This window comes from Chaetodon trifascialis, chromosome 6, assembly GCF_039877785.1.
Source record: "Chaetodon trifascialis isolate fChaTrf1 chromosome 6, fChaTrf1.hap1, whole genome shotgun sequence".
NCBI classification, from domain to species: domain Eukaryota; kingdom Metazoa; phylum Chordata; class Actinopteri; order Chaetodontiformes; family Chaetodontidae; genus Chaetodon; species Chaetodon trifascialis.
Window position 1 is genome coordinate 25275888 of NC_092061.1, and position 14511 is coordinate 25290398.

The window sequence follows — 14511 nt, forward strand, 5'->3', positions numbered from 1 at the left end:
TTAATGGCTTTAATGCACAGCACAGACAATGTTACATTTACACACGTCTGGTATTTATTGTGCTTCTCTGAACATTTCCACAACAGAAAGAGAAAGCGTGAAAACCAGCAGCAGGGCGATCGGCCGTACGTCAAAAAGCCGCCAAATGCCTCCATGCTCTTCATGAAGGAGCAGAGGCCAAACGTTGAGGCTGACGTCAGCAGAAGAAGGAGCGCGGCTGTGAATGCAGTCCTGGGTCAGAGAGTAAGTGTGCTGCTTCTGTGTGTTTCATATTTCTATGTCTTTGAATGTTTTTATGTTGGTGTTTGCATGTGTGTTGACACTGTGCTGTCGTCTGTCCACAGTGGAAGTCTCTGTCAAAGGAGGAGCAGGACAGATACTACGAGCAGGCCGAGAGAGAGCGACTCCTCCACGCCCAGCAATACCCGCAGCGGACCAGCAGGGAAACTATGTAAGTATACGAGCTCACACATCCGTGCCACCAGATGGTCTGTTTGTTTTTGTTTACAGGGCAAAAAGAGGAAAAGGGACAGGAGAAAGGCACCCAGGACATGTGTGACGGAGGCTCCAGGCACTCAGACAGGTGTGATGGTGCCCCTTCACCTGTAGGCGGTCCAGGCGCAGCTGCCACACACACAGACTCCAGTGACCACGCCTGTGTAGGAGGTCAGCCCTAACATCTGGTTGGATGCTGCAAGAACATCATCCACCTAACTGGCCTCCCCTGCTGGACCCCCTCAAATCAATTAATAAATATATATATATATATATATATATATATATATATATATATATATATATATATATATATATATATATATATATATATATATATATATATATTTATTTATTTATTTATTTATTTATTGATTGATTAATTGATATATATATATATATATATATAAACTTCATGTAAAAAAATCTGATTTTATCAAAATATCAAAGAGGACACTTTTGAAAGCCATCATATTAATATTTAAACACTGGAAAACAGCATCAAGAAAAGAGAACAGCAGCCACATGTTGAAACAGGTCAACAGGCATCTGAGCAACATATACAGAATACAGGAGGTGGCTGACACTGCTGACTGACATGTAATCTATTACAAAGCATATTGAGTGTTACCATTTATATCAGTGAGGGTGAGCTGACAGCTCTCTAATAATACAGTCTAATAGGTATATCTATAGGTGTCTAATAGCACAGGCATTACCACAGTAATACGAATATTACTCCTAGGTGTATCATGTGAACTTATATGCTCCGGTAATACACCCATGATGGCATTATACCACAGTGCGTGCCTTGATGTGTGAGTATTATAAGTGCCCCTGTCAATATAATAACTACACAATCTAGATCAGTTATAATAGATGGAGAACATGCTACTCCTGTAGTAGTCCTGATCATTTCACTGACAAATTGGTAGCTGTACCTGTGAGGCCAGAAACACATTACTGACCATGATATTCTGTCAAGTTTCAAATGTTACACTATTGTTGTTGTATTCTGTTATTTGGTAAAGTCTTGACATTTCTAAGTGTGGTACGATTTAATAACATTTCCAATGGAGAGTGAACAGTTGTAGTTACCATGACCTCTTGTGGAGATAAAACACTCATGAGTCAAAGTTAAACATAATAGCATAATTTCGCTTCCGGTTAAGAAATACAAAATAAAACTTTTGACTGGACAAAAATACCATAGATGTGTAGAAATTGCCCTCCATTGACTGAAAGGAAGTGTCATTTGTTGTCCAGAAAGGGGCGCTAATACAAAAAATGGTTCCAAACCGGACACATGCAAAGGAGAAGAAGAGAAAGAAACCGGAACGTAGGAAAAGCAGAAGATGACGGAAATGGCGTCGGAGCGGGAGTTGGAGAGCGAATTTGAAACAGAGGACACGAGAGGATTTGAAAATAGAGAAAGAAGCAGCAATGAAGTTTGTGGGCAGCGACAAAAACGGACGGGACTTTTAAGGGTCCACATGAGGTTTGACTTTTTTGAGGGGAATGGCCAGAGAGTGTAGTGTTGACTGTGTGCTCCTTTCAGGAAGACGGACACGTTGCAGCAGTTTGTGGAGGAGTCAGACAACGTGAGAAATGTGGACGAATGGGTCTGGGTATAGAATGGACAGTGTCGTGAATTGGATTACTTTGAGGGGACACCGTTATTAGTGTTGACTGTGAAGCTGTAACAAACCAGTAGGTGGCGGTAAGGCAATTTATGTTGATGCCAACCGCCGTAAAACTCAAGAAGAAGAAGAAAAGCCAGGCACGCGCTATGTATCTTCGTCCTGTTGTGATTTTGTTGTGGATTATGTGTCTTCGTTAGCAGTAGCTAGCGCTGCTGCTTAATATGCCGATCGGCAGACATCATATGCGTGTTTACTGAGGTGTGTAACAGCAGTCCGTTTTACTCATTTGTTAAGTCTAGACCAAAATGTTAAGCGTGGAGTCGTTGCAAGTGGCTGAGGAGGAGGTGGTTGAATCCAGCTCCAATAAACTCGGTGACATTTACACTTTCGTGGCGAAAGGCTGCTTTCCTCAGACGATGAATCCTTTACGAAAGAAGAATCTCAAAAGATACGCCCAGAAATTTATCATCGACGGTAAGGGTCGTTTTAAGACCTTCATTTATCAGTGGAAACACCTCTGAGAATGCATTGCTTTCCTCTAGCTCCAGTAGCCAAATGTTGGCATCACGAACTTCCATTTAAAAAACCTTCCAATTTGAATATATAAATATTTTTGTATCTTATAGGATATAACTTAAGATATTATATTCATCTATATGAGCCTGTAGAAAATTCGGCTTACTGACTGAGTGGTTCACTACAACCACAACTGTATATCAGGTATATTTCAACTTCTAAAATTGGCTCATGAAAATGAAATATGGGCCTAACACTCGATTATTTATAAAAGTTTATATTCTCTGCAGACAAGAGGTGTTTGATAAATGGAGGGTATGCTTTCAGCAGCTCCGAGTTATGTTCTATCTGTATGTCCACCTCTAAAGATAAGCAAGACAGCAGTAAATTTTCACTTTTTTGGATGAAGTATGGTGTGCAATTCTCTGTATGCAACAAGTAATGAAGTAGTATTCAGGAGCCTTTTAATGTCAGAATACTGAAGTGTGTCTAAGCCTGTTCCACCCACCAATCATATCTTCATTTCAGATGGCAAGCTGTACTATGTGGGACCCAAGAAAGATGAGAAGAGGGAGGTGGTCATAGAGGCTGAGAGGAAGAGGCAGATCTTTCTTGACTGCCACTTTAATGACATCGGTCATCACCTGGGCCAAAAGAAGACTGTCCACAGGATCCAGAGCAAGTACTACTGGCTGGGCATCATCAAGGACGTAGTTGATTGGGTACATACATTTTTAATATCTTCAGTGGACATCTCTGGGACATATTGATAATACTGCCTAACCTTAAACATGACTGTTTGCCGTTTCAGATTAAAGTATGTGAGACCTGTCAGCACACAGAGAGGAATAAAAACCTGGCAAGGACTGTCCGGCCTATCAAAGTGGATGCACCGTGGGATATTGTCGGGATTGATGTTATAGGTTTTTACCTCACTTCATTTCAGATGTTTTTTTCTGCTGCATGTTTTCTTTCCATACTTTCAGACCTGCTCTCTTTCTCCTCTGTTCACCAGGACCTTTCCCAGAGACCCAGCAAGGCAACACCAGTGTCATACTCCTCATTGATTACTTCAGTAAATGGCCAGAAGCTTTTCCAGTGCTTAAGACAGATCCTCTCTCTGTTGCAAGATGCATTTCCAAATGCATATACAGGTAAAAACCTTCCACACAATCTTAAAGTTTTACTGAGGTTGAAACAAGGCGTTCACCAATATAATCCACTGATGTATTTAGATGCAAGTTACCAGTATGTGTCATTGTGTGCTCTGCATGCGCTCATTTTCATTTTCTCATGTCCTCCAAAACCAAACTATTTAGTGTTTTTGACAGAATTTTAAACCTGAAATTGATCTCATTCCTTTCTCTGTTCGATTAGGTTTGGTGCCCCTAAAACAATAGTGTGCACACAGAATGCTGACGTCTGTGATGAGGTGAGATGTGAGTCACTAAGTTAGTCCAAATAAACAGATCAGTCAAAGGATCAGAGATCGTAGTGCTGTTGCGGCTCAGTAATATCAGTGCTCATGCTCTCTAGGTGACAAAGCTGCTGTGTGAGAGGTGGAGCATCGTGCAGAAGGTTTCTCCTCTGGATCAACCTCAGCTCAACCCGCTCCACGACTGCACGAGTCCTTTGCTGAAGGAAGCCATTCTGCAGATGGTGACGGAGAAGCACAGCGAATGGGACGACTTCCTGGACCCTGTGCTGTTTCTGTTTAGGACGTCCACCAACCCTACGACCAAGTTCACCCCTTACTCCCTCATGTTCAGCAGGAAAGCTAATTTACCAAATGAGGTCCAGACTCCATTGACAAGAAATACATTAAATAAATTCTCACAGTGTGGTTTGTTTCTGCTTGCTAATTTTGTTTCCCTCCCTCTAGACGACATTGAGCCTGCTGAACTATGATGACCAAGAGCAGGATATGTTTTCCACAAAGGAGAAGGCCTCGACACATATGACCGCAATGCAGGAGCAGCAGAACTCCGTGAAGCAGCTGGTAAATCATGTTGATTTGTCTTTTGCCGCTACAGGGGGTTTTCTGGCATTTGGGACTTTGTGGGTTTTGTCAAAAGTTCAGTCGTGATGAGTCTTGTTGCTGCATATTTAAAGGTCCCATGAAATGGCGTTGATACTTTGTTAGCATGATCTGTTTTCTATCATATATCTGTTATATAAGGTGGAAAAGTGGATTTGTTAGAATGTTTTATTGTTTTTTATTTGGTGCTGGACAGGAGGTGCTCAAAGCTTTCTCACTGAAAACAGCTGTTAGGTTGATGATTGGCCAGAAAATCAAAACGCTGAGCTGCAGGAAGTGAAAAAGCTCCATAGATCTGAGGGTGTTTGCAGAGTTTGGTAATAATTCTCTGTAGGTTCTGAATGACACAGAGTTGTTTAATCCATTGTCAAAATAAAGAACATATTATGATTCATTCACTTATTGGCCACAAATCATAATGTCATTTGTGAAATTAACCAGTATGTTGGGCTACAAGAATTGAGAGTAAAGAGCTTGCCAGAAATATGAATATTAAACCAAAATAATTAGTATTCCAGCACACAGCAGGATACTAGGATATTAGGATGTCCTGCTGTGTGCTGGAATACTGTTCTTTGTGTGTGTGTGTGTGTGTGTGTGTGTGTGTGTGTGTGTGTGTGTGTGTGTGTGTGTGTGTGTGTGTGTGTGTGTGTGTGTACTGTGGTTTACCCTGCACCAGCTGGCACCCAGGAGTGAATCACTGCTGTGCACATGGTGTCTTCAGCTTTTTTTTTTTTTTTTTTTTTTGGGACAATGAATCATGACATGTTGGTCACAACGTCGTCATGGTGATGTCTATGCAGCATCACTGTGAGCACAGCGTAACGGTATTACATGACAGGAACCTGATTTTTGTCACTGAATGAATTTTTGAAAGTACAGACTCAACTCAGATATGTTCTGTTTTTTTTTTTTTTTTTTTTTTTTTACATCCCTTCTGTTTTATGTCTGATGGTGTTTGTCTCCCTTCCAGGTGCTCGCCAATATGAACGCAGCCTACAAACAAGAGAAGAAGAAGAACGCCAAACGGAGGACACATAACATGCCCTCAGTGACCTTTAAAATCACAGATCCTCTGTTCGACGCAGGAGACTCACCCTCCCCAAAAAAGCTTAAAGACAGTTTGTATTTGTCATTTCCTGTTGAGACGGTGCTGGCCACCGAGCAAAGCGGCTCAGAGGACATAAAGACTGAGTTAGCGTATCACTTGGCTGAGTCTGACGTCCACTGAGGGGGACAGTGTGAAAAGACTGCAGAGAGGACTCATCAGCTGAGCACGTCTAAAGTTTTAGACAGAAAAGATGGAAATCCAGACTTCAGTGAAACACGCTGCTGGTGTTGATGTTTCACGTGTAGATGAGTCTCACACTTAGAAACAGAATGCAAAGGCCAAAGACATGACAGAAAGCACTGACTGACATGAAGTGTTGAGCTTTCCCTACAAAAGGCATTGTTGTTGAAAATGATGTGAACTTAGTTGTTTTCACTTTGTCATACAAAAGGTTTTTCAGGTACGCTGCTTTAAAATAAAGGTGTCGCTTTATTTTGGAGCCCTGGGCATTTGCTAGTGTTATGAAGTGTGTGTGCGTGTGTGCATGTGTGCGTGCGTGTTTTGCATAGTGCTTTATATTTGGACAAAACTTGGCCCTGGTGTCACCGATGCATTTGCAGTGATGGAGTATGAGTTTCCAAATTCCAGCAAGCATTGTCCTTCTAGATAAATTATGGAGATGGATGAAGTTTTAAAAAAGATGGGTTCATTTAATGCTTAGAAATATTAAAGCTGCTGCAGATACTTGTTGGCCACTTGATGGCAGCAATACAAGCTGAAAAAAACTACATCTAAGATAAAAGGTTATCGCAAACGGTTTCTGCCCACTAGGCCAGTGTAAGTCAGCTGCTGCCTGTCGAAATGATGTGGATGAGAGCAGTGAGAGGCTTTGTTGAGATGAGGGGAACTGCAGAGCAGTGAGTTAATTCTCTTAAAGTTTGTCACTGCCATTGATCACATTTCACACAGTCGTTTGATCCATTGTCAGTATACAAAATATTGCTTATTGCAGCTTTAAAGTGGAGTGGGTGTAAGGTCTTGACATCAGCTTTAGATGTTCCAAAGTCTAACATAAACATCACATAGCTGTGTACAATGCTTTTAAATACATTAATTATTAATCTATAATACTCCTGTGGGAACATAAAACAGCCCTCTATGTTTAATGCCCAGTGTGAGTTTTAGTGACAAACTGTCCAAACAGAAATGTTGTCCAGAGATGTTGACCCGTATTACAACTGGTCTGCAGCTGTGCTATTATACCTGGTATAACAAAACACCACTCAAAAAAAACACTCCCCTCAGTGGAGATCACTGACCGGTTTCTCCGCATTTTCTGGGGGGTTTTAACCTGCAGCTCATGAACGCACCCTGAGGTGCCTAGTGGGAGGGGCCTCGACGCAATCCCTTCCGTAACAACAGAGGTTAGAGTAAATATTACAAGAGGAGTCGTACTCTGCTCCCTCTTTCGAGTGGGATCCATGTGGGAGCGCGTCTCTTTATTTTTGGGAGAGAAGGTAGTTTGAATGCGTTCAGGGCCTTAGAGAGACATGGGAGCTTCATGACCTTTAAATCGCTCATTGACCACATCCTAAAGAAGACTCTGTCCATTTCACACAGACTGCTCTAACAAACATACCGAGTGGACGCACGCAATTTTAAATAAGTGGACTTGGTCAAGTTTACTTTTGAAAATTTTAGGACACTCGGCTAGCTGGATTGAAAATTGTCAGTGTAAGTTGTCTTCTCTTTTATTGTCACTGATATCATTGATGCCAAGTATTTACATGTAATACTGGCGTCATTTTCAGTGGCTCCTCAGCTGTCCCAGTGAAGAGGCTAAAGACGACCAGCTGCTCGGCACATCATTTCACCACTTCTCATTTAAAGTTTCCACTGCTACCTGGTTGGTGGATGAGTCACACTCAGTTCTATCATGTAATTGATTCATATCACAAAAAACAATGATAATAATCGAATGTGTGTGATACATGACGCCGTCATGTGCATGTCTGCGTTTACTTCTTTCAATAGCACCTATCGTTGTTCGCGGTTGTCAGATAGTGTGACTCATCTTTACAATAGACGATCTTTGATGCCGGCGGCTGCTCCAGTCTGTGGAGGTTGGGTCAATGCCGACTCGTTCTCGCAAACTTGCCTCAGCTTGAGACGTGAGTGCTGTCTCCAAGCAAGTAACGTTAGCCACAATGTTCACGTTACAGTATATTTTGTTATGAAAACAGAGAGACTGTCGTGTATTATTTAATGTTCCCGTGCACAACTGGCTTTAATAACATGGAAGAATTTGAAACCTGACGCAACGCAGCTCACCACTTGCTAATTGCTTGCTAGCTAGCTTAGCTAGCTAATAATGTGGTGGAAAGTGTTCCGCTGAGGAGCAGCCTTTCCGACAATCATTTACAGCAAGTGACAGTTTACCTCTTATTTATTATTTCGTAGGACTACCTCATAGCCGAAGGCGACCGGAAGCACATTCCTTCAAAATAAAAGTAAGTGTAAAGACAAACTCCTTATTGGCTGGATCATTTCTGCTAAATTCCGAATGATCTAAAAATAACCTAGAATGATTTTTGTAGTCTGAATCTGAATTTGAGGCTTTTAAAATTTTAAATTTGACCATATTACGAACATTTTAATCTATCAGGTAAAAACGTAAAGAGTGATTAGACAGTGTTTGTTTTTACCTGGGACAGTGTAACTGTCAGAAGCAGAACTAAGCAGAACTTATCATAACTGTCTGTTTAACTCTGCTTTAATAACCAGCATGGGCATCAAAGTAGCTGTGAGCTGCACTGTGCTGTACATCCTCCTGGACGTGGCTGTCACCACTGTCTTATACATACGCGGATCACACTTGAGCATATTCAGTGAGGACATCCTGAACTTTAACATCCTCCAGTCAGTGTTGGACCTCTGGGGGACTGTGCTGCTCAGAGCCTCCCTCCTGCTGGGAGCCACCATAGGAGTGTCATGGAATCGAGAAGATGGCCCATCGAGGGTTGCTAAACTCAGCACCCTCATTATTGTCATCTGTCTGATCATCCTCATCTACGCTGCGGCGAAGCTGCTGATGTTGACTGAGCTGGGGCCTTTGATCCAGCAGCCCTGGTTCCTGAGCCTTATATGTTGGACCTGGGCCTCCTCTCTGGGTGTCATGCTGCTCTGGAGGCTGTTGGAGAAGGAGTCCAAACTGGGGAGCAGCCACAACAGCAGCCGTGGAGGCGGAGGGCGCTCTGAGGACAGTGAAAAGCTGTTGGAGACAGCAGGAGATGAGGAGCAGGAGGCAAGGTGTGAGAGGAAGAAGACAGGAGGAAGGAAGGAGGAGGAGGAGAATACAAGCTCTGGGGCAACGCTGGGACGTCTCTTGTCCTACTGCAGAAAGGATGGTTGGCTGCTCTCTGTCGCCACCCTCTTCCTCCTCATCGCTGCTGTGTGTGAGTGCCCTTCACATAGTCATATAAATCCATCCAATCACAATGTGTCATTGCATCTATTGCAAAGGATTGCAACACACATGTGAAATAGGTCAGCAGAGTCTTTCAATGGCAGTAAGTACTGAATCCGTCAGTTATGACGGCTTTACTCATTACAGATTATGCAACACTTTTATTATTGCTCTCATGAAGTGCAACTGAATGCAACAGCCAAATAACTAAAAAGCAGCTGACTGTCAACATTTGGTAATACGAGGGTTTTATTTCCTTACTTTATACCACTGACAAAAAAAGACACAATTGGAGAACAGAGCAGAATAGAAGGACTTTATAGCACCTTATTGAAGATGCCGAGCATTTATCTGGGCAGTTTTCCAGTACGTGTTACACAGTAACTCACATAATCAGCTTCAAGACAGTGCTCCAGAAAGTGTGGACTGAATACCAAAACAGGTCTGTGATGTATCAGAAAATGAAGAAATACGGGCATCAAAATATCAAAGAGCCCTAAGGGACTTTTCAGATCAGCTTTCTTTGACTCACAATCCTAAACCCAAAGACATTTAGGTTATCGTTACCTGAAACAAAAAAAGCAGCACATCCTCATAACTAAAAAGCTGGAATCAGAGAATCTCAAAATTACTTAAAAGAAGAAGAAAAAAGATTTTCAGAACAGTTTACAGTTTATTTTTTGATGATAAACTAACTGATTAATTGACTTATTGTTTCAGCTCAACTCATCACCTGATTGTACTCACTAAGCTAGTTTTCACTAAGCATCTTGATCATTGATGACATGCAGGGAAGCTCATAACATGTATGAAAAGTCAGTTCCACTAACACCCAAAAGTATGTGGAGAGCCCTCTCACTGTATTCTGGTCTCTCACCTGCAGGTGATGTCTTTGTTCCTTACTTCTATGGGATAGCCATAGACAGCATTGTGGTTCACCAGAGCATGGATTATCTTGCTAAACCTGTGGCCACACTGTCAGCGCTGGCCTTAGCCAGGTGAGTGTTTATGGGTGGTCTTCTGATGTTGAACTCAGTGGTGAGTGTGTGGATGTGATGGAAGTCATCAGTGTGGTGCTGTGTTCATTTTCAAAAATACATAGGTGGCCTCAGAAAGACTTTAATTAAGATCAATATAATGCGATGGAGACCTTTGTTTATATGAGAGTGTTGCTAATTGGGACTCTTACTAATAAAAAAAGAATGTGTATAACAGTAATTACCATGTCTTGATATTTTTCCACTGTTGAACAATATGCAGAAGTAGGAAGGATCAGGAAAGAGAGTGTGATGATGACATAATGATAATAATGATAATGACATAATGAAGAGAGTGTGACGATGACATAATGACATATGACAAACCAAAAAACTAAAAAGCACATGACACCTTTACCCTCTCCTCAGCTCAGTTGCAGCAGGTGTGCGTGGAGGAGTCTTCACCCTGACGTTTGCCAGGTTAAATCTGCGGCTCAGGAACAATCTTTTCAGATCTCTCATGAAGCAGGAAATTGCCTTTTTTGATGAAAACCATACAGGTGATATAGGAACACTACACGTCCGTCCATCCTTCCATCTGCATTATTCATTTCTCCCTCTATGTGGGTCTTCTTTCAGAATGTTATTAAATGCCTATATCATCCTGTAGGTGACATCCTTTCGCGTCTGTCAGCTGACACCACCCAAGTGAGCGACCTCATCTCCCAGAATGTCAACATCTTCCTGCGGAGCGCCATCAAGGGCACTGGCCACTTTATCTTCATGTGTGCAATGTCCTGGAAGCTCACACTGGTGACCGTCATGGGGTTCCCTTTCATCGCCCTTGTCTCTAAACTTTATGGCAAATACTACAAGGTAAGGTTGTTTTGTTACTGTGTTAATCATTTCATTTGTGTTCAATTCATTTCTTTGTATTTCTTTTTTTTCCAGAGATTAACCAAAGACGTGCAAACAACCCTTGCAGAGGCCAATAAAGTTGCAGAAGAAACCATTTCAGCCATGAGGACAGTGCGTAGCTTTGCCAATGAGTGTGGGGAGGCCGACTCCTACTACGCCAAACTTTTGGTCATGTTACAGCTCAACAAGAAACAAGCGCTGGCCTATGCTTGCTACATGTGGTCCAGTTGTGTAAGTAGCAGCAGTTGCCCCATCGAGTGTCCACGTAAAGCTCTCAAACTGTTGATTGATTCGCTGATACCTGGGGGTTACAGCGTGGGCATCAATCACGTTTGTGTGTGTTTTTCAGATCTCAGAGCTTGCTCTAGAGGTCGCAGTCATCTACTATGGGGGCCACCTTGTAGTAAGCGGTCAGATCAGTAGTGGCACCTTGATATCTTTCTTCATATACGTGCTTGAATTGGGAGAATGCCTCGAGGTATTTCATCTATTCATCTCTTTTATCACGTGTATATGAAAACACTTAGAAGACATTATTCCTCTAAACTGACGCCGTGTGCGGTTTGTCTCACAGAGTATAGCATCGGTGTACACAGGCCTCATGCAGGGAGTTGGAGCTGCTGAGAAGGTTTTTGAGTACCTGGACAAGGAACCCACACACCCAGCTGATGGCACAGAGGCTCCAGACACATGCAGCGGTCTGGTTGAATTTAAAGACATCACGTTTGCGTACCCAACACGTCCCGACAATGATATTCTCAAGGTTTGTTCTGAGGTGCCACAGTGTGTTAATAAACTCTATAGAGCACTTTTCAACACTATTCAAAGCTGAGTGGGTGGCAGAGTTGGAGGTCAGGTCACTTCTGATTCACTCAGATAACATTGATACCAGATTAGACTGAATATCTTTGCTAAAGAAATCACTTCCTGAATCTGGGTGTTTTGCAGGGAGTGTCATTCACTCTGCGGCCAGGGAAGGTGACCGCCCTGGTGGGACCTTCAGGCAGTGGAAAGAGCTCCTGTGTGAGTCTGCTGGAAAACTTCTATCTTCCTCAGCAAGGCCAAGTGCTGCTGGATGGACAGCCAGTGCACTCCTTAAAGCACGACTACCTCCACTCCAAGGTCAGTCTGCATCAGTGTTATCAGGGCTATGTTTGGTTGTATTGTTAATGGTGGTTTAATACACCTTGGGTGAGTATTTATGGGCGGCATGATGCATTAGAGATGGACTCAAAATAAACTGCCCATGTTACTTGTAATAAAGAAACATGTCACCCAGTGCAGCAGCGTGGCTAATTGCTGTGTTTTTAATAGTTCTTGGACAACAATGGAGCTCCGTTGCACAGAAGAATAACCAGACTTTTGCTAGTCACTATGCTTGTTATTACAGTCAGTTCACTGTTGATAAAGGTCTATCACACATAAAGCCATCCATCTGTCATTTTGTGTCTGCAGGTTGCTCTTGTGGGCCAAGAGCCTGTGCTGTTTGCCCGGACGGTTGAGGAGAACATCACCTATGGCCTGACTGATACCTCCATGGAAGCTGTGATACAAGCTGCCACCAAGGCTAATGCTCATGACTTTATTACCAGCCTCCCTAAAGGCTATGAGACAAGTAATTACTATATGTGTTCATTTGTAGTCATAAAAAAGGTAGTTAAGCTTGGACAATCAGCGATTATCATAATGTGAACAAACACTATGGACAATTATTGCTAGACATGGAACACACATACGCGACCACACGCATGACTAGATTGTAATGAGGGTTACATACACAAATTACATCTCAGTTACTACTTTTTTGGAGGTGTTGGAGAGAAAGGCACCCAGTTGTCTGGGGGGCAGAAACAACGAGTGGCCATCGCAAGAGCTCTCATCCGCAACCCTCACGTTCTTATCCTGGACGAGGCGACCAGCGCCCTGGATGCAGAGAGCGAGCACATTGTAAGTGAAAAGCTACATTAATTATTTGGCATTAGTAATGCCAAATGAAATCTGGTGTACCGGAGGCGGACAAAAGAAACAGTAATCCAGTAGCACAGCCCTGTGATAAATGCTACATTAAGAAACTTTTTGGTTTGTTGATTCATCTCAGTGATAGTTTTATCAGTCTCTGCTGTATCGATTACAGGTTCAGAACGCTCTTAACAACGTCATGCGGCAGCACACGGTGTTGGTGATCGCCCACCGGCTCAGCACAGTGGAGAAGGCAGACAACATCATTGTGGTCGACAGGGGCTGTATGGTCGAGCAGGGGACTCACAGTCAGCTGATGGATAGCGGGGGGCTTTACAGCAAACTGGTGCAGAGGCAAGTCCAAGGCATTGAGATGGGGGCAGAGGTCCTCAACCCACCCCCAAACCACAGCTGGAAGTCTGATGGTGGAAAGCAGCAGAGACGACAAAGCAGCAGCAGCGGCGGCGGCAGTGAGTCTGAGTTCAACATGCAATACTGAGAAGGAACTGCCGTGTGGAAAAGGGATTGGACTGCTGAAGGTTTTTGAGGGTTCAAAGCATTTTAGGATACTTTGGGATTCAAACCATGTGTAGAAAATACTTTGGACTGATATTCAGTAGCCTAAAGTCTAACCAGGAGTATAAAGGTTCTCAAACAGAATTTAGACTGCAGGCTAAAATACTCCAGGATCTTAATATATTTTAATATGGACTTTGATGGAATTGCTGTGTCAGAATCTGTTCATGTTAAGATGTACTTAGAGACAAATTAAGTAGCATTAAGTTAAATCTATTGACTTGAATGTATCAAATCATATCAAAAGATGTGTTTCTTTTCAAGGCTGTTCACTTACATCATTTCTAAGTCAGCGCTGTAATGACTCCAAAGACAAGAGCGATGCCTTTGTCTGTTGCACTGAATGCACCATAGAGATTTTTGATTGTCTGTTGTGGGGGTAAATCAATGAATGACACTCCAGATACATAATGTTGTCATATAAAGTGCTGTAAATGGAAATTACATCTAATGAACACTAAAGAAATATACTGCATGTTGGCCTTTATGGAAACAAACATGTTGGGTTTATACCAAATGCTGCATTTAATGTCTCTGTGTAAACCCGTAGTCAGTTTTAGTAAAAGTGAATTGTGAAACACTAGTAGTATTTTGAAGCATGTTTTCTCTAGGAGCATCTCTGTGCTATCTCATTATTGGCATGAGTTGTTTTGTCTTTGCACAGAGAAAATAAGGTATATATTTTAAACCAGAAGGGTGGCAAGGATTTCCAAATTTTGATCCTTTTGTCATTGATGTTGTGTTTTTTCTGCTTACTGTTAAGCTTAGCATTACTTTGAAGAAAAGATGGAATGCCACAAACATTGTGTGCAGGAGGCACACACACACACACACACACACACACACACACACACACACACACACACACACAC

General features: G+C 42.4%; 2 protein-coding genes across 3 annotated transcripts; both read left to right on the plus strand.

The window, feature by feature from the left end:
• The first annotated feature begins 1819 nt into the window (after positions 1-1819).
• LOC139332495 (gypsy retrotransposon integrase-like protein 1) lies at positions 1820-6239 on the plus strand. Its single transcript, XM_070964481.1, has 8 exons — positions 1820-2612; positions 3183-3376; positions 3466-3577; positions 3670-3808; positions 4032-4086; positions 4191-4448; positions 4537-4653; positions 5666-6239. Exons 1-8 carry the CDS (start codon positions 2444-2446, stop codon positions 5921-5923), a joined length of 1302 nt encoding a protein of 433 aa, XP_070820582.1. The 5' UTR covers positions 1820-2443; the 3' UTR covers positions 5924-6239.
• A 1142-nt stretch (positions 6240-7381) lies between these two features.
• On the plus strand, positions 7382-14221 carry abcb9 (ATP-binding cassette, sub-family B (MDR/TAP), member 9). Of its 2 annotated transcripts, XM_070965197.1 has the most exons (13): positions 7382-7477; positions 7555-7649; positions 8528-9198; positions 10093-10207; positions 10616-10746; positions 10857-11062; positions 11138-11335; positions 11454-11582; positions 11679-11867; positions 12053-12226; positions 12560-12719; positions 12915-13051; positions 13239-14214. In XM_070965197.1, the coding sequence occupies exons 3-13, from the start codon at positions 8529-8531 to the stop codon at positions 13560-13562; spliced, it is 2433 nt and encodes an 810-aa protein (XP_070821298.1). In that variant the 5' UTR covers positions 7382-7477; positions 7555-7649; position 8528; the 3' UTR covers positions 13563-14214. The 2 variants fall into 2 exon arrangements, with proteins under 2 accessions (XP_070821298.1, XP_070821297.1); XM_070965196.1 differs by lacking the exons at positions 7382-7477; positions 7555-7649 and adding an exon at positions 7886-8253 and having other exon boundaries at positions 13239-14221.
• The last annotated feature ends 290 nt before the right edge of the window (positions 14222-14511 follow it).